The following is a 20,220-nucleotide window of genomic DNA, read 5'->3' as shown; positions in this document are numbered from 1 at the left end:
GTAGGCGCACATAAGCAAAGTACCCATAATGAAAAAAAAATTTTGTAAAAATCATTTTATGGAAATACACGTTTTAAGACCTCCTGATCATATTTTAATTATTGAAAAAAAAGACATTTTTTTTTATTCCCATGTATGAGCACACATATGTATATTATTAATACGATTGAATATAAATAGCTGAATGAATTTAAATGAAACTTTACATTTAAGTTTTATGTTCTCATTTCAAAGGCGTGTGGACGGATTCAAATACGTGAACACTAAACGTAACGATGTAATTATATTATTTAATATTTACTAACTATTTAACATAAAGAACATAAAAGAAAGACATAAAACGTAAACGTAAAACTGTGATTGCTCTCGACTAACGTTCGATACAGAGTGACGTTCCTGCAGTCAAAGTCAAACAAAACGCACGTTCGAGACGCAGTCTCTAAAACGTATTTCAGCTTAAACCTAAACACCTCACTCGATACCTACTCTAGCTTAGACTAAACACTCCTATCGACGCAAACGATAACGGTTCTCCTAGCCACACACATACACTCCTTACAGATTATACCTCTTGTTTCATAGTTGTTCCGATATATAGACATAGTGTATAAAAAATCTTTTAAATGTTTCATACAAATCTTAGGACGAATTAAATTTTATATAAAAAAAATTATATAAACTTTTTCTCTATCTTCTCTAGAAAAGAAAACATTAAATGAAATCTTATACATTACATGCTTACTTAAATCGCATTGAAAACGAATACCACAAATGTTTTAGAATAATGTGCAAAATGTGATTGCGATTTTCGCTAAGACAAATTGAAAACTCGTTTCTAACAAGGAAAAGTTGGAATGGTACCAGGTTTTGGGTTAGGTTTTACTTTGAGATATTATTAAAGTTATTACAGGTACTTATTTTCAGAAATAGAACTATGTTCACCAATAATGAGCGTGGCGTGAGTGATGAGGTCTTTGCCTGCAAGTTCCGAACTTCTTCTGCTCTGCTGGTTCGAACCCTGCTTGAACTTTTTTTTTTTATTTATTCAATCATACTTTAATCGTACACTAAATATGACATTATATTTTTGTCTGACCTTCGAATATTTTTTTTTAAAGTTAAATTTAACCGATTACATTTAACATATGTTATTTTCAATGTACGAAGTACATGAATCTGGATGGTACTTTTCACAAAAACAGTCAAAACATAAAAATTTCAAGCACCACGTACATTTACTGAAAGTTTTGTTTTCACAGAAATTACAAAATTTTGTATTTAACTCTGATGGAAAGGCCGCTTCATTTACATTGATAAAATGTGAACGATTTTCGGATAGTCGTACCTTGTAGCTCGTACTTTTTACCTTATACTTCAGGTAAAAAGGGATATAGCTGGGGAAAACAGTTTTATGACATTACCTGCTAACTTATGTTACTGTTCTACAATGAAACGCTATGTTTTGTACCTTTAAAAATATTCGACTATGTCCTTTTAAAATTTAAGATACAACCCATACTTTGTATTAAACTGGCAAACGGGATCACTTTTCCTTTGTTTCTAGTTAGTTCTATTTAGTTCGTCATAACAAATTGATACGGTTATTTCAAAACAATCGAGGAAAATCATTAATAATTAATTTCTGCAATTATTAATTCTACTGTTTTGTTTATGTTATAAAAGTAAAAACTCTTCTTATTGAAAAATACCACAGCGGGCACAATACTGGTAATGAGTGGAATCTCATTTTAATTTATTAATTTTCAATCTTAAAGTATTTTGATTTTCAAAAATCGTATTAATAATATACATATGTGTGCTCAGACATGGGACTAATAAAAAAAGTTTCTTTTTTTTCAATAATTAAAATATGATCAGGGGGTTTTAAAACGTGTATTTCCGTAAAATAAATTTTACAACATTTTTTTTTCATTATGGGTACTTTGCTTATGTGCGCCTACATAGGTCGGAAAGTAAAAATGCCTGGGCAGTCGAGAATCTCGGCTCGAGAATCCAAATCGTATGCCGTTGACGGGAGGTCGGATTTCAGTTGTTTAGAGCGAGAAGGCAAATGTGAGCCTTTCTCTCTCGACTCCCACGAGGCGATCCGAAATTACTTCGGGCAGCTTCGGAGAATCGAGAAAGTGGGCATGCGTCAGTTTGCCTTTGTCGACTTTCCGAAACTCCACGAGCTCACGTACGCGTATCTGGCATGTGTGCGTGTGCACCCGGCGGTGCTTTTCTGGCATCTCTGCTTCGTACTTTATTTTCAAATGAAAATCGACAATCTGATGCCCGTAGCGTTTCAAAGTCTCCTCCGAGGTCCTCGCCGAAGTCGTTGGCCAAATCCTCCTAGTCCAATCAGGATGAAGGATGCATCAGATCCAAGCGGTAGGTCGTCCTTCTGATGTACACATACGCCCCCGCGAATCGGCGTCTAACTTTCCCACCGTTTTCGGGTGATGGTGGAAACTCGGTGGAGCCGCGCTTTTCCGTTACACAGCGGGGTGCCTACGTGGGAAAAGAAAGTAGGCTTTGCTCCGAGGATCGAGAAAACTACCCTTGAAGGAAATTTATGACTTCCTTAGCGTCGCCAACACCTCTGGAGTCGATCGACACTCCTAAAGACTAACAAAGGACAAGGCCTTTTCAAAAGATTACGTGACTTACAAGAAACTCGCGATTCGTTTCGGGGTCTGTTAATTGATGTCCTCTTCCTGTTTTCGAGCTCTACCCAAGATCTTTCCCACGCGTGCCACCAGCATCGCGCATTCTTAACGATATTCTCTCAATCACGCATAACCATCCGCTTTTGAATTTCGCTCCTAATTTACCTACCGATTATACATATTTCTGTGGCTACGTTCGCGTGGTCACACAACACTACACAAGCTATACTGGTCGAAATCACGTGATTTTATTTACCTCGAGTGCGCCTATTGGATGCAGTATAGTGATGCAAGAGACGTAGTCACCGTTTGATGAGAACCGCCTATAACATGTATGCATGCGTGCTGCGCAAGAAGCGGGAGAGACAGTAAATCGGATGGTTACTCGCTACTTTACTCGGTGTTTGCTTCCTGTATGTGGTATGAGTTTTGGTCATGAATTAGTACGATGCATGTGTACGTACGTTTATGTTTTTAATTCGTGCGATGTTTTGTGCATTTTCTAGAACTTGTTAAAAGAATTGCATCAACCTTAAGTTTGACAACGTTCTGTATGGCTACACACTCAATACAAACTTTAAGATTGTAATGAGTTAATATTTTAGGTAATATACGAATCAGTTGTATATTGTATTATATTGTATTATTGCATTTATATGTACTATTATTATAGATTCAACGATACTAGCGATAACATTATATATGTATTTTATCAAAATGCGATACTAAAGTTTATCAATTTTACGATAACGTCGTTTTACACGTTCATCGTAAATTTTTTATTATTCGCTTCTATTGTGTTTGTTACATAGTAGTAGAAAGTTTTACTTTCTGTTTTCCAGTAGAATATATTTTATCGTCTGTATTATTTTGGTTATAGGTTATATATTGGAATGATAAATGATATTCTATAAAACACATGGCAGACCAAAATATTATGGATTATCAAGCACTTTGTGCGAATGACGAAGAAGAAATTGAAGATCTAAATGAGAGACTAATACAGTTATTATTTGCACAGAAAGTTTTATCGCAAAATGCTCAAAGTACCATACCTCGGTCATTGGATAGCATCAGCACCAATAAAGACAGCTTTAAAATTGAAAATAAAGCATCTGCCTCACCATTGCTTAGCCATTATAAATATGATCATTCCTTTTTACATCATGACAGTCCAGTCAATTTGCCTGCATCTCCAATATATCTTCCACCTATTGGTGTATTTTGGGATATAGAAAATTGTCATGTTAGTATGGAATTAGATCTTTCAATTGCATTGACATAATTATTTCTTGGTACTTCAAATTTAAAAAATATATTTTCAATTTTTATTTTAATAAATTACAGAATGTTATTTACTTATAGAAGAATTCCTTGTTACATAAACAAAATTAACAAAATATATTACTTGAGCATATAAAATACACGTTTGTGTAAAATTATTACAGGTTCCAAAAGGAAAGTCTGCTATGGCTGCAATACAAGTAATTCGAGACAAATTTTTTAGTGGTTACAGGGAAGCAGAATTTATTGTAGTTTGTGATGTTTGTAAAGAAAGTAGTCAGGTCGTGAAGGAATTAAACGATGCTCAGGTAAATTCGTTTAATGTGTTCTTTGAAGATTTTATTATATATCCTAGATAATTCCATTTATAATGTAATGTTTCATTCATAAATCTTATGTGATTTAGATTAATTTAATACATGTTGCTACAAGGTGTAAAAATGCTGCTGATGAAAAGCTCAAACAATCTATTAGGAGGTTTGCTGATATTCATGGAAGTCCAGCAGCTATAATTTTAATATCTGGTGATATTAATTTTGCTGCTGATCTCAGTGATTTACGTTATAGAAAAAGAATCCATGTGATACTTTTACATATGAAGAATACTTCTGAAGCATTAATACTTTGTGCCAATGAGCATTATGACTTTTCAGAATTAATGGAATCACTGCCGTCCAGGACTGTGGAGGTAATGGACTTGTTAATATTAAAATTTGTTTTCAGATACTGTATTCTTATTCGTTTTTATATTTCTTTTTTTTTTGTAATATGAAAAAATTTAAACTTTCTAAAATTACTTTACATAATAAACTGCTTTATTATAAATTTCATGCGTGTTTTTATTCTTATGTAATTTATTATTTACTAGAACTATATATGTGTATTTATTCGTTCATTATTACTAACATTTCTATGTACTCGTCATGTATGTGTATGTTTGAAGTATACATATAAGAGTGTTTGTTTTTCCTGGAATTAACTGTGAAGTAATGCAATAATTCTTTTGTTTGTTTTTACCTTTAATTGTATAAAAATGTGGGTATTTTTAGGATTTCGTAATATTTATGTTCCTTCCAGGTTACCACATGTTATGACTTACTAGCTAGTAATCTTCCTGAAGATCAAGATGTTATGTCCGTTAAGCGTCGTCTTAAACAATTGTCTGAAAACTTTGGTGGCCGAGTAGTAGAAATCCAATCAAATACTGCAGTTTTACGTTTTACTTCACAAATTTATGCAGAAAGGTATATATATTTTTGTTATTTTGATCCTTTATAAATATCGTTTTACGCGTTCATCATTTACTTAGTTATTTAAAAAGTATCTTCGTGTCTTAAAATATAGAGGTAACAATTTAATTGCAACAGAAGTAATAGCAGTATCATGTCTGTATTTAAATAACCCGCTCTATGTACAACCAATCGTTTGTCTCTATCTACAGACATCTTATTGGGTTATTCGGTGTTAAGAAAAAAAACTGTGCTAGAAGTAGTAGGGATAAATACATAAATAAGATAGAATTTAAACAGGGAATAGCAATGTAACGTACATAGTGGCATGCTAGAGAGATCACAATTTTGATTTGTATAACATATTTGTTTCATTTATATATGTGTATTATAGCAATTATTGTTGAAAAGTTTTGTTTAATATATTGTTATTATTTATAATTTTATTTATTCATATTAAAATGTTGACATGATGCAATGATTTTATTTATATTTAAGGTAAGTTGGTAATATATACATTTGGTGACAAAAAGTTGTTATAATATGACATGGGTAAGAATATTTAATAAAATGTGCATTTAAAACAAGAAGCATAAGTGTCTTTAGAAAATCGATTGATTTCTTAATTTATGTTATAAACATATTTAATGTGTTCTTGAAGGTCATTTATAGACAGATTTGATTATGTTGTGTATTGACCCCTTGTAATTACAGTTAGTCTGCTGTGCTCAATAACAATGTGACTTTTTCTGGTAGGGCTCAGAAGCGTATGGATGGAAAACTTGTTCTTGGTTCGAAAATTTCTGTAAAATTTCAAAAAGAGCAGGGGAGTAATTTTCAGAAAACTCCAGGTATACTCGCTACATATGTAATGTAGTTTTGTTTCTTTTTTAAAAATTTTGCGTTTTATTATTAAAGTTATGAAGATAACAATAATAACAGCAATAAAGTGTGTTAATGTATAATATCTCTGTACAATATATTTTAAAATTCTAGGAAAGTTAACAAATAGAAATCGCGCTGTAAGTGAATCGGAAATTGTTACTAGTTCTTCAAGACAAATGTATAGTGCAAGTACTTCGGTAACGGGTGGGAGAACGCTTCAAATTCCACATTATCAATCTTCAATTCCAGTCATTGGAACATATGGTTCAGCATGGAATTCTCATTGTGCTCCAGTTTCAGCACCAGCAACGTAATTAATTTTCTACAAATTAGTCATAATATAAAAGTAGCCTTTTACAAATGATGAATTTCCGAGGAGAGCCTTAGAATCGCGAGTAGATGACATATCATCCTTGCTGATTTGGGCTATGAAATTTTAAGAGCTTTGATCTTATCTGATATAACATTTAAAAGAATAATGATGCAATTGGTATAAATTTATCGATACTTGATGTTCTTCTACTTGTATTTACAGAGTTATTCAATCTCCGTCTGGTTTTGTTGGGAGATCATATTCAAATAGTAATAATGTAGCTTTTAATAGAGCATATAATGAACTTGCAAGGGTCCAATCACCATTATCGTGGCAAATCTCTGGTCCACAGCAATTTGGTCATTTGTGGGAGGAACAATATAAAGTTTGTACTTTTACAGATCAGTTTTAAATGTAATCATTATTTCTTTGGTGATTAATAATTAATAATTTCAAGGTTGAAAAGACCAAAGTGCTTAGTAGGAGACTTCACATCCCGCAGGCTCGGGATAATACAGCTACAAATAATGTAGCTTCTCGAACTCCTGAGAGTCTAAGATGTATCAGAGGAACATGTACTTCTTTTGTTCAACCGCCAGAATGGGCTGGATCAAGGCAACCACATCCCCCATTAAATGCTTCAACCAGTTTCAATGGAAATGGTTTGTATTTGTTCGTTTATTTTTATTCTTATAAAGTTGAAAAGTAGCGATCACTTTATTTTTGTTACGTTACAGCGCATTCTCAGTCAAGTTCGTTCAAACGTCGTAGTCCATCTCCATTGTATGATCTACAATCACGAGAGCGAAATCAGTGGAACGGACAGGTATAAAATAAATTAAATATACGATACGAAGAAAAACATTTACATATATTCTAATCGTTTACTTTTCTTGTTTTTTTAAGAATCAAAAATCTGTACGTAGAACCAGAACACCTTCACCTTACGAGAATAACATACAGACGATGAGTCAGCAATGTGCAAACACTTCACCTTATCATCCAAGTGATGCAGAAAATGAAGAAGTTGAGGTATTTGAATTTTAAAGATGTTTTATTTCTACTAGATAAGTAGATAATAATATACAATTGTTGGCACGTTAGAAATTCTTCAATCCAATAAATAATCACAATGGAACTTCGGTGAACAATGAAACATGCACACCTATTGAATTACAAGTAACTAACATAGACCAAAATATTAATCCAACAAAACTAAGACATATGCTCGCTTCTATATTCCTGGAACATGTGGTGGTAAATTATAATACATATAATTACATTACCATCGATGTAAATGTTTTTATTTATATCGGTTTGTTTTTAGGTGTTAAATGTGTCTATTTTTATACAGTCTGATGGTAACTTTGCTGCAAGTGTCAAAGTTCCATCGTTGTCGGACGCGCAATATGCAATTTCTCAATTACATCGTCGTAAATTAGGATATAAACGTATTTTAATATCTTACGCTCATAGCGGTCGAGTAAGCCCTCAAGTTATACGGGCGCAAATTGTAATGTTGCTACAAGAAGTGCCAGGTCACAAACTTCCCCTGTTCAAGTTCCGCGAAATGTATGAGAGTCGTTTTATGATTACCATCAGCATTTCGGAATTATATAAAATGAAGGATGTCTGTATTATTATCGAAGACCCCAGCGGCAGAATGGTTTCTCTTAATCCAGATCACAGAAATACGCCATCACCATGTTTAAACACTACAACTCAGGTATATTGTTATATATGTATTTTAACGTTGTATAAATGTTAGACGCACTATGATGGATAAATAAAGCCGAGTTCGAGCTTCTCTAGTGAAAGTAGAGCCATTGTTCCTTTTACTGGTGAAATGCGGTGACGATATTTCCAAAGCGATGAAAACTTTCTGAAATAATAGACGTGAAATGTTTCTATAAGTGTATAAATTGTACACAAAGCGTAAAGTGAACGTTTAATTTGTAGGAGGAACAAGTAGAGTTACCATATTGTACTACTCATACGCTAAAACCATGGTTTGATAAGGGATGGGCTGAGCAAAAAGTAGCATCACTTCCTAATGTAAAAGTTTCTTTAAAACTTCTTGATCCACGTATACATCAGTTACTAACTACACATAATGGATGTTTACCACTGCCTAGGTATATTATATACAAATATTTTTATCGAATTTCGAAAATTCTATTATCATCAGATTAATTTTTTTAGTTTGCCAAATTGTTATGAAGCTGAATTTAAGGAAAAACTACAAGTGGTTGAAAATGGGGTACCTTTAGAACATTTGGTATCCTGTTTATCATGTGTAGAATTAAAACAGGGTATTGGTAGTGTAAAATATCTTGTTTGGACAGGGAATAAAACGCAAGATAGTAACGAAGGTAAATTTCTTACTTTTTTACACTTTAATGACATACTGCAAGTGTACCATTTTATTTTTTAGAAAACAAGTGTGTGAGTCCTCCTCTTGCCAATCAATTAGCACTCTTTAGTCGCGAATTAGTTGATCTTTTAAAAACTGCTTCACACTGCCAATTACTGTTCAATCGATTTATACCTGCATATCATCATCATTTTGGAAGACAGTGTAGAGTTGCTGATTATGGATTTACTAAATTGATCGACTTATTAGAAGCACTTACACATACCGTACAAGTAAGTAAAATAAAACTTAGGTAAATTTAAGCTTATTCTTGAAATTTACATTATATATTTTAGGTAATGGGCGAAGGAAATAATCGCGTAGTAACATTGTCTCATCGCGCTCAAGTACGTCGTTTTACATCTGACCTGTTGAGAGTTTTAAAATCTAAGGCTAGTAAACAAGTTACGCTTTCAGATTTTCCAAGCGTTTATGCTAGAGTAATAGGTAAATATTTTGTATCCTACTAAATTGTAATCATAGTCATGTAATCATACATGTTACGAAGAGAAAAAAAATAAACATAAAAATTGTACAGCTAAACCATGGGATATCGTGGATTACGGTGTTTGTGAAATAGACGATATACTCCGTGAAGTATCGGAAAACGCTGTCGTTGTCACTACAATCAATGGTGGTGATAAAATGATAGCTATTCCTAAACGTGAACAAACTGCAGAAGAAATTGAGCGAACGAAACAGTTCGCTTTAGAGGTAAGGTAGAAGTGCATTAAAAATACTCTAGGAAATTAATTTGATATTAATAAAAAATATGCTCACGTTTTATGTAGGTTATAGAATTGTTACGACATGTACCCCAATGCAGAATGCAGTTTGATAAATTTGTGCCTTCGTATCATCATCATTTTGGACATCAGTGTCGCGTGTCAGATTACGGGTTTACCAAGTTAATTGAATTATTTGAAGCTATACCCGATGTAGTCAAGATCGAAGATGATAATTCGGGTGAAAGGCAAATTTCTCTAATAGAAAAGCAAGGTCTTCGTGTACTTTCCGAACAAATATCAAAATTAGTTCCACGATCCCGAGGTTTTCTTAATGTTTCAAACATTACGCACAACTTTTTACAACAGTTTGGTTACGAGTTAAAACCAGAGTTATTTGGATGTACATCTATGTTACAACTTATGCAGAAACTTGAAGATTCTGTAAAGGTACAGAGTCTTAACATAAAAATTTATATTTAACGTTAAAAGTATGTATATTAATTCGTGGTTTTACCAATCTTTTAGATTATTCATTTAGCAACTCAACCAGCAATTGTAATGATAGATAAATCTCAGTTGCAACTATTAACTCTACAGTGCCGTCGAGTGTTGATGAATCAATCTCAATACAGAATGTCAGTTAAAGAATTTCAGAAACTCTATACACAGTATTATTTGAAGCCATGTAACATAGACGAACTTATGAAAAATTTATCTAACGTAGTTCGCGTAAGTTATAGTTTAGTCTTAGTGTCCTTTGAGAAACATCAGAATACTTTCCTCAAAGGACATAGCTTATTTCTGAAAGTAACTTGTATAATTATATACATATTATTACAGTTCACAACAGTGAACGACGAGCAGTTAATAGAGCTTACACCGTTACATTGTTTCGCTTGTGATTTATATCGTGTATTGATGAATTATGGCGGAACATTGAAGCTCTCACAGTTTGAGACAGCGTACTTGTCAACTACATGTTCTGTCTGTAAACCTGTAGAATACGGGTTTTCAAACATTCTTGCACTTTTGCAAGCTTTACCTTGTACTGTTACAATGAAAGTATCACGACAAAAAAAAAACATTATATCTCTAAACAAAAAACTTGCTGGTATGTAAAACTACATATGCGTAACTGTCTAAAAATTGTTGGCGTTTCAAGGATTTTCTAACTCGATTTTGTTTCATAAATAGCCGTTGGTATACCATTACCACCGACGTATAGATCAGCATCGTCGTATCGTGATACGGACTCTAGCAATGAATCGTTTGAAAGCGATTCTTCTTCTCGCATGAACATTTCCAACAATTCAAGTGCGGTGAAAAAACGTGCAAAATGGACAGGACAAACGATCGAAAGTCAGCATTCTTGGAAGCAAATTGAAAAGAACAGTATGTGGTCGAAGGAATCTGACAGGGATTGGAAAACATCGTCTTCAGAAGATCAGTTGGTTCCTTGGTCATTGCAAGAGAATGGAAGTGAAAGCTTTCTTAAAAGCTTAATGCGTACTCCGATTATGCCGCACGGTTTTCCACCGCCTCCTCCTAAACCAGATTCTCCGCCCGAGGTATTTTTTTCAAATTATTTTGTGCATATACTTTTCTTACTAACCTACAAATTACTAATAAAGTTTGTTAAATCGTAGCATTTAAGTAAGAATCAGTGGGAATCTTCAGTCTGGATGACTCCAACGAAGTTTACATATCCACAGGATGAACACGCTACCAATGTGCAGGTAAATAATTCTTTCAGTACTGAACATTATCACTGGCGTAGTTTATAATTTCATTGCATTTTTTGTATTAACAGGTTCCTCCGTTAACGTTACCTCCTTCCTGGAGTCAAATTGTATCCGATAATAGTACGTTTAACCTATTATCGCCGACAAAAAATTTATTACCGGCTGCGGCAAATCCTTTAAATCCACGCACTTCACCTTACTTTTCTTCCAAACGTAATATCGTCGTTGCTCCTCATCCTTCTGAATTGCCACTTCCGTCGCTCTCTTTGACTCCCAAAAAAAGTATATCTTCGGAGAACATTTTAATTGCACAAACTTTCACGTGCAAACAAGAAAAGATTGTCGACTGTTCAACAGAGGATGCAACTGTTACGAGTACTGAAAATGATAGCAGTAACACGGAGGATGGTGATAATGATAACGAGAAACACGATACTCCCACAAAGCAGTGTAAGTAACTTGTAGTATTTTTAATAATTGATCATTATTTTATTTGCAATCATGTGTTGTTGAAACTGCCATAAATAAAAACTATTTGCTCTTTGTAGTATTCACAAATAAATGTCGTCTGGCTGCGCAGTTTAATCAACCCATTAAATCATAAAGAACGGAACAAGTTTGCAAATGTACAAACGTATCATACGATAAAAGCAAAGAAGCCGAAACACATTTTTTAGTTTTGAGATGTGTTATTGTGATTGGATAAAGAAGGGATACATGGCATCTCGGTAGGCTATCACACAGTAGGCTTAATACCTATACACCGTTTCCTAAATGGTAGGTACACCCTCCTCATTTACATTTGAAATATATGGTAATAATATGTCGATTTGATACATACACGATAAAGAAAAGAATTAATTTTCAAGAATTATGAAAACAAAAAATATATATAAATATCTATATGGTCCAGTCAAATTAGATATAAAAATACTCAAAATTGGAGAAAGTACCCAACGCAAATTTTCGTACATAATATTGTTACGAATGTTTCGAAAAATGATGTAAGCCGTCGATCAATTTCAATGTAACGACAGCAGCGAGTATAAATATGTAATGAAAAGTTGTCGAATTGGTACTTTTTTCATAAAATCCTTTATATTTCAGAAACGAGCAGTCCTACGTGAAATATAAAAATTGCTAGTTATAGATATTAAAATTACCTATGACACAAGATATGCATTACGTTCGAATTGATTGATGATTAGTTAGGTTGTAAAAAAATAAAAGCCGTCAAAATATAAGAACTAGAAAATCGTTAATAACTTTTTAAAAAATTGACGTGAAACTTTGAAAATTGGGTGAAATATTGGCTTTTTGATTATGAATGTATTCACCAAATTTCAAATTGATGTTTTTTTATTTTTTAAGAAAAGTACCTTTTTACGAACATTTAGGGGTCATAGACATGATTTGTTTATGGACGTTTTTCCAAAATTAGTGTCAAAAGAGTACAATCGAGTGAATGGTTTTTGCTCCGTGATCATATAAAAAAAGTTATTCCAATTTTTCACAAAATTGAAAATGTACTCTTTTAATTTTAGCGCCGCTAAATGCAAAGAATAAGTCCTACCAGTAGTTTTATGTCAATGCTATTGTCATGTTAATCATCTAATCCTAACGTAATGCATATTTCATGAAAAAAGTATCAGTTTCACAATTTTCATTATTTATTTATAGTCGCTGCTGTTATCACATCGAAGTCAATCGATGGTTTATATCATTTTTCAGAACGTTTGTAACAATGTTATGTAATAACATTTGAGTTGTGAATTTTTTTCAGTACAAAATCTAATTCGACCGAACCAATATACTTAAGTAGCTATGATTTTTTATTTGAATATGTGAATAAGTGTGCGGCGTTTATACCGAGTGATGTGTATTAATTGTATTGCATATAAAATTCATGTAGCATTTGTCATACTGTGATATAGAATAGAAAGAGAGTGCAAATGATATAGCAATAAATGAAGACAAATTGAAAATAGGCAATGATTGTGTACATTCATAGGTTTGGGCCATTTTCTTATGTTTAATCGCATTATTTTTTTTTATAAAAAAGTTATATTTCAATAAAATATTAATTTCATTATGATTCGTAGTAACATTATTAATGAGATCATTTATAAATTAAAGCATACGTTTGAAATCAAATTCCTTTTATAACTACTACAAAGTATTGGTTGTATTTTTACCTTATTTAGTGAATTATTTGCCATAATTTAAATTTTATCAGCCCAATCCTACTGACTCATTGGAAATTATTGTCACAGAGAACGAATTATATTCAGAGAATCAAGGTATAGTATTTAAATAATTGTAACCAACTATGATGTCCTTATCAACTATGATATCGAATACAATTTATTTTTATCAGATATTAATCTACCATGTATTTCCATTCGTACAATTATTTTTTTTTCATTTGCGTCAGTAATTTCCCTACATTATTATCTGTTCGTTTTTATAGCATATGTGATTTTTTAATTGTATTATGAATGAATGTGTTTTGAATATTTTGATGATAGCTGAAAATATTTTATGATATTTCTGAATGTCATACTATTTCATTGTCTACAAGAAAATGTTTTTAATCGAAGGAATATTTATCAACATTAATGTAATAGTCATTACCGAATAGTTAAAAAAATTGCAAGAATGGCAAAAGCGTATGATACTTGGAGTTAAACTTTTATGAATTCTATTGAGATTAATTCATCAAAAAAATTGCTAGGTGGTAACAGGTAATAAATGCTTTATCGAAAATAAGATAAAAGGAAAATGTATAACTGTATCGATCGGATTTCAACATTTACTAATTGTTATTTTCCACAATGGTAATATTTTATTGGAATATTTTCTGTTTTCAGTACCAAATGAAAACAATTAAAAAAAAATATTCATGATGGCATTCATTATCTACAAAGGTACATTATTAGTAGATTTAATGCATATTACAAGAAAATGGTAGGAAAGATTGCTCTCTTTGAGAATTGTATAAACGATCTTGTTGATCTCATGTTTTACTTTAATTATTAAGGAACTTTTTATTAAAAATGAAATGTGTATACAATTTCACAGACGCGAGGAAGTCCAAATCATATTTTGTAATTGTTACGGCTTGCTAAATTCGAAGTACCATTAATTGCCACTATGTAATCATATTCTAAGTTTGGTACATTGCTAAAAGAATGAAAGAATAATGATGCAGTATCGATGAATCTAATGATACTAAAATTCACAATTCGTTAATTGACAATCATGTATTAATATTTTTAAGAGGCTTCCTAGTATTCTACGATCATTAAACAGCTTCTATTAATTTATGTGGAACAAGATAATTTTGTTACATGTTATATATTTATTGCGTAAGAATGGATTTTATTGTATTTTATATCTACATAAAGGAGAAGATAATTTTTACTTTGTTTTTTAAATTGTATGAATCAGACAATTTGGATTTTCTATTAGTCATAATAAAACTTTTTTTTTATAATTAAAAAAAATTTTAATTATGCGAATTTAGAATCTTTAATATTGTACACTTGTGTAAACGTTTTCATAAGGAACCTATTGTTTAGTATATGATTTGTAGTAAATTTGATGCCACTAATTTGTAATAACATTCCGACTAATAGAAAATTAAATTGTATTTTATGCAAGAAATGTCAAAATACATAATGCTTTGTAATAAATAATTGTATCTGAAAGTTTTATTGTAATAATGAATGTAAACAAAAATTGTAAAGTATAAATGATCAATGAAATCTTTTAAACAAGTATTTAATAAAATAATTTGTTATACATGTACAATGGATGTTTTTATATACTGTTGCGATAAGAAATTTAATAAAAAAAGAAAGATTCTCGAGATACATTATTGATTTTGCTACGCGAGGTTCAATGGGTCAGTTCATGTTACCCCTCCTCTTTTGCTTTTACGTTCAATGACGTCATTTAAATTCTATAATAGGTTGTCAATCAAGTTAACAAATTATTATTTATTAAATACGTATCTGCACTTTAATGTCCTTGTATACTTAATTTAATTAAAATATGTAAAATATTGTTTACATACAATTCCTTATGGGCTCTCTTAGCCCAAACTGACTGTCATACCGACCTATTTGAGAGGTGATTTTAGCGTTCTCTTCTCATGGATGGCGTCAGTTGAGAAATTATTCATTGAATTAGTGTAATAGGTAAACAGATTGTAGTTGCGTGTAAATATATGTGAGGTGCAAAATACGAATTATTCGCGTTTCTCGATCTGGCTAAAATTGCAAATAATTTGCATTAATTGTATAGTTCCATTTCGAGTTGCAAACGATAAGAACTTTTCGCATTTGCCTTTTCAAATTTTAATTTTGAGAATCAGGCCTCGATGTTACTAATCTGAGTAATCTAAAAGTATCTTGACTTTAGAACAATATTCTGATGTTACCGACGTCGATGATCGGGTTAAATATGATTCACAGAGTCATTGTCCTTAAACACAGAGTGCGCTGTAACACTACTAATTTTTTACGTGGGCGTTAGAACAAACTCTTATTGAATCGGTGGTGTGAACAATATTTAATTGGTGACTAAAGCACAGACGAGGTACTTATACGAGTAGACCTTTCACCTAATGTATTTTTTCGGCCATTAGCATTTTCGTGTAATTTGCAACGTTACCAACAGATTCAGAAATGAATTTTAATCCCTTCCATAGTCAACTCGCATGTATTTACGCGCTACGCTGTTTGCCTATCAATACTAATTCAGTGAATAGTTTCTCAACTGACCGCCATCCATGTGAAGAGGGCGCTGAAATCACCTCCGAATTTTCAGGTCGGTATGGCAGCCAGATTGGGCCACGAAAGTCCATAAGTTGAAAGATCTACTCGTATATCTCGTCTGTGATTAAGGTATTGTTTATAAAAGATATATTTATTACGACTTTGTGAATCATAATTCATTAAAGCGAATAATGTTAACAGATTCAAGAATCTTGTCATCTGCAACTATAAATTGACAAAAGTGTGAGTTATATTTAAGTTATACAGTATTTCTGTCGATGAACATCGAATAAGGGAAAAGGAAACAAAAACCAGCAGGAAAGGCACACGCGTGCTCGTTGTATTTCTTGTATCCTCTTCCATCTTTCTTTTCAGCATTCTTTCGCAACTTTGTTAGTCGCGCGCAAGGCGGCCGGTAGACTCATTGTTTACTGCGTAGCAACAGTTTGTTTTCCAGGGTAAAGTGACCCCGAGTAAGTTGTCGTACAACGCAGTTAGGCAAACGCGATAGTAGAAGCAGTGTTTCTTACGAAATTTTTAAGCATTTCCAGAGCATCGTGGCTCTCCCTGTTTTCTGAATCACGAGAATAGACTCGTTTGTTCGCCGTTTTCAATCTTCGGTCGCGGTAATCTAATTTAATACTTCCCGATCGAGTTAATTATTTTTTTCAATTTGAAATTTAAGCTCCTCGTTACCGGTAGTAGAGTCGGTACATTACTGAAGAGGACTATTGGGCGATGCTCTGCGAGCGAATAATGTAAGTATGAATTTATACTTGTAAAAATATTTATTAAAGTCTATAATTTTAACAATAGATTTTAATTGTTTTCTTGCAGTCTTTGAACCTGATCCCTACATCTTAGAAACTAGCAGGACCATGCTGACTGATGGATGACTGGTGGATGACTTCCTTGATGACTTCTACTGGGCAGCATCGTCATCATGCTATCATCATTGGTGAGTCGCATGTTATTTGTGTTCCTCTGGTACCCAATCACGTTGTAGAACGAAAGGTTCGAATCAACGCAGGTGACTGGTTGTATACTTAGTATTTTTGACGAGTTAAGTGACCGCGGGTATTGAAAATACCCGTGAATAGTAACTTATATTTGTTTATTACTTAGTTCAGGCTAGGGTTTTCTTGTACTTGAATTTTTTTAATACGATAAACTATTTTTAATAAAAATATTCAGATTGAAAATAGAGTAACAAAATAAATAATGTTTATAATGTAAATCGAATTTATATTTTTACTTATAATTAAATTCATATAATTACAATACAATTATTATCGAGTATATAGTATTCAACATTGATTGCAATTTTTATATTTTTTCCGTTCCAAGTTCAAATATAAATTCATTTGTATATAAGATATTAATCTTCCTTTATTTATTACAAAATATCACGTTTCATTTGATGTACAAGAAAACGTTTCGCGATCGGTAGATTCTCGAGTCAAAAGCAACATTTATTTACTGATTTCATGTTTTAAAAATTCGCTTTGACGACAGACTCGCCGTAGGGTTGAATAATTTAATTAGTTCACTTGAACAATTTGTTCGAAACTTTCAAATTAAATTATTTAAAGTTCTTCTTAATTGAATTTTAATCAGAACAATTTTCACAAATAGCGTTTCTTCATTTCAAATCTGAAATTTTTTATTCTTGATTTATTAGAAAGAAAAAGTCGAATCGTTATAACTGAAAAATGAAATGTTAGCCCGTTATTATTGTTTATTAATCACTGCTTCTAGTTCAGGATTTTCAGGCTAATACTTCCGTGTTCGTTGCCTAAGTTCACGCACATGCCCAGGTGCTATTTGCATGAGCGAAGGCAATGTACACGATGACTTAGTTTATAACAATTTCTAATAATGCATTGGCGACTGACATTGCCTAGTGCATCGTGCACGGTGTACTTTCCACATGTGTGTGTGTGGTTAGGCTGTGGGAAGTGCGCCGTTTCAGAAGTTTTTATAATTATAATTTACATACAGAATTTTTGTAACATGAAATTTGTATTAGTTACAATAATAATATTAAATTGCCATTTACTATTTATTCGACAATTGTTGACTCACGACAGAAATATTATAAAATACTTAATAAATTAGCTTCTCAATTTTATATAATCATACATATATATATATACAATAGATAATAGATCTATATTACATAGATTGAGACGTCCAATATAAATGTTTAACTACGCAATGGTCACTAGTCTTTGTCAGTCGATTACAGAAAATGGTACGTACATTTAGAGCATGACAGGAGTCAGTTGTGTCCGGGTGTCGGGGGAACCCCGGGGAGTCCTCTCTAGTTTAGGTCGCGCTCGGACATTAAGAATGAGAACCGTGGAGTGTATGTTTGCGAGAATGAGTTTTGCAATTTTTTAAATGCAGCGCTAGGTAGGCAGGTAACTTATTCTCTGGTGTGTGTGTTTAGATCTAAGTAGGTAGGTGTCAGGGCAGGACTGTCCACATTAGTAATTCGGGTAGGCGCGTTTTTGCGTGGCAGTTCTGTTCCTGTAGTTACGAGTTCGAGAGTAGAAATCTTGCTGATTCAAACGGTGCACTTGTGCTGTTTGTTTCGGCTTTAATTTCGACTCCTCGAATCGCGCGACTCTTACAGTCGCTCTCTCGCGCTCGCGGTCGGGATCAGGTCCCTTTCGAAACGTTCGTCCCGCTCGAGATTCACCACGTATGCTCTTGCAACAATTCGTATATTGTTGGAAGGCTACGTATTGCACAAAATCTCGAGCCCAGTCTTTGGTAAGTTTCAGGCATCGGCAGGACCGCCGAAGAAAGAAAAGGCTCTAGATGAGCCGAAGAGGCCCTGACAAACCGTCTCAAGAGTGGGCTACAACAAATGGCTTTTCATCTTCATCCTCGGATGAGAATGAAAAGTCATTCCTATTACTACTTTGTCACTTAACTCGTCTGTAGTTGTAGTTAGTTTATTTCTCTGGCTGGCTCACGTGTGCATGTACCTGGTACATGATTGCACCATACATGCCAGCCATTCCTCCCCATAACTCGCGGTTATGATATACATAGAGTTGCGAATATCCAATAATCGCGTTTGCTTTTAGAGTTGCGAATTGTTATTTTTCGCGTTTCCTTTTCAGGGTAGTGTTACGAATAATTACCATTCGCGATTGTTTTCATGCAAACTTAGGTACCGGGAGTTTGCTTTAAAAGTAGCGTTGCGAATTATTGATAAACGCGATTGCTCGTAGAGTTGCGAAATATTATTTTTCGCGTTTCCTTTTCAGGGTAGTGTTGCGAATAATCACGATTCGCGTTGCTTTTTTACTCTTTTATACATATAATGGACATCAACCGCGTTTGCAATTTTCATACTATAAATTAGCGTTGCGATATTTTCAATGCCCAAATTCTACCCTAACTGTATTAGTAGAAGTAGTTAGTTTATTTAGTGGCCAGTACATGTGTATGTACATGTACCAATACCCCCTGATTAAAGTTAGAGTTGCGAATAATATACAATGTTCGCGTTTGCTCGTAGAGTTGCGAAAAAATATTTATCGCGTTGATATATCAGTGTTGCGAATAAATACGATTCGCGATTGTCTTTATGCAAACCTAGGAACCGGGCGTTTGCTTTAAAAATAGCGTTTCGAATTATTAGTAAACGCGATTGCTGTTAGAGTTGCGAATCACTATTTTTCGCGTTTGCTTTTCAGGGTAGTGTTGCGAATAATTACCATTCGCGGTTGCTTTTATTCTTGCAAGTCGCGTTTGGAATCTTTTCTATTGTAAATTAGCGTTGCGATTTTGATTGATCGCGTTGTTTGCCCCTTAGCGTTGCGTTATTTGAAATGTCAAGCTTCATCCCCATATGTGCCACTATATTGTAGTTAACAGTAGTTTGCAGTAGTTAGTTTATTTATTGCATCTGTATTTGCATCCATCATGGAAGACACCAGCATCTGGTCCATCATTTTTAGGTAAAACGCAATTTGCATTAGCGTCGTGAAACATAAATATATTTCCATTAAAAATAGAGTTGCGAATTCCTATTTTTCGCGTTTGCTTTTCAGGGTAGCGTTGCGAATAATTACCATTCGCGGTTGTGTTTTTGCAAACTTAGGCACCGGGAGTTTGCTTTTAAAATAGCGTTGCGAATAATCAGTAAACGCGATTGCT

At 33.1% G+C, this 20,220-nt stretch overlaps 1 protein-coding gene across 3 annotated transcripts; it reads left to right on the top strand.

Moving 5' to 3' along the window:
- The first annotated feature begins 2,970 nt into the window (after positions 1-2,970).
- Positions 2,971-14,173, top strand: LOC122400292 (meiosis regulator and mRNA stability factor 1). Of its 3 annotated transcripts, XR_006259343.1 has the most exons (27): positions 2,981-3,082; positions 3,176-3,274; positions 3,550-3,915; positions 4,118-4,261; positions 4,360-4,641; positions 5,031-5,197; positions 5,939-6,033; positions 6,179-6,377; positions 6,603-6,765; positions 6,838-7,042; positions 7,118-7,206; positions 7,287-7,412; positions 7,485-7,637; positions 7,708-8,106; positions 8,340-8,515; positions 8,583-8,752; positions 8,815-9,026; positions 9,090-9,240; positions 9,332-9,507; positions 9,585-9,968; positions 10,047-10,250; positions 10,362-10,632; positions 10,716-11,089; positions 11,168-11,257; positions 11,332-11,713; positions 11,812-12,040; positions 14,134-14,173. XR_006259343.1 is itself a non-coding variant. In XM_043401676.1 (26 exons), the coding sequence occupies exons 3-26, from the start codon at positions 3,589-3,591 to the stop codon at positions 11,865-11,867; spliced, it is 4,995 nt and encodes a 1,664-aa protein (XP_043257611.1). In that variant the 5' UTR covers positions 2,971-3,089; positions 3,176-3,274; positions 3,550-3,588; the 3' UTR covers positions 11,868-13,276. The 3 variants fall into 3 exon arrangements, 2 of the variants coding, with proteins under 2 accessions (XP_043257611.1, XP_043257610.1); XM_043401676.1 differs by lacking the exon at positions 14,134-14,173 and having other exon boundaries at positions 2,971-3,089; positions 11,812-13,276; XM_043401675.1 differs by lacking the exon at positions 14,134-14,173 and having other exon boundaries at positions 11,812-13,276.
- The last annotated feature ends 6,047 nt before the right edge of the window (positions 14,174-20,220 follow it).

This window comes from Colletes gigas, unplaced genomic scaffold, assembly GCF_013123115.1.
Source record: "Colletes gigas isolate AHSC1104 unplaced genomic scaffold, ASM1312311v1 Colletes_gigas_Sc00016, whole genome shotgun sequence".
Lineage (NCBI taxonomy): Eukaryota > Metazoa > Arthropoda > Insecta > Hymenoptera > Colletidae > Colletes > Colletes gigas.
The sequence above is the reverse complement of the archived record's forward strand: the minus strand, read 5'-3'. Positions and strand labels throughout refer to the sequence as shown.

Coding starts and splice junctions, on each gene's coding strand:
- LOC122400292 (XM_043401676.1), top strand. CDS start 3,589: ATGGCAGACCAAAATATTATGGATTATCAAGCACTTTGTGCGAATGAC. Junction 7,043..7,117: donor AACCAGTTTCAATGGAAATG/GTTTGTATTTGT, acceptor GTTACGTTACAG/CGCATTCTCAGTCAAGTTCG. Junction 8,753..8,814: donor AACGCAAGATAGTAACGAAG/GTAAATTTCTTA, acceptor TTTATTTTTTAG/AAAACAAGTGTGTGAGTCCT.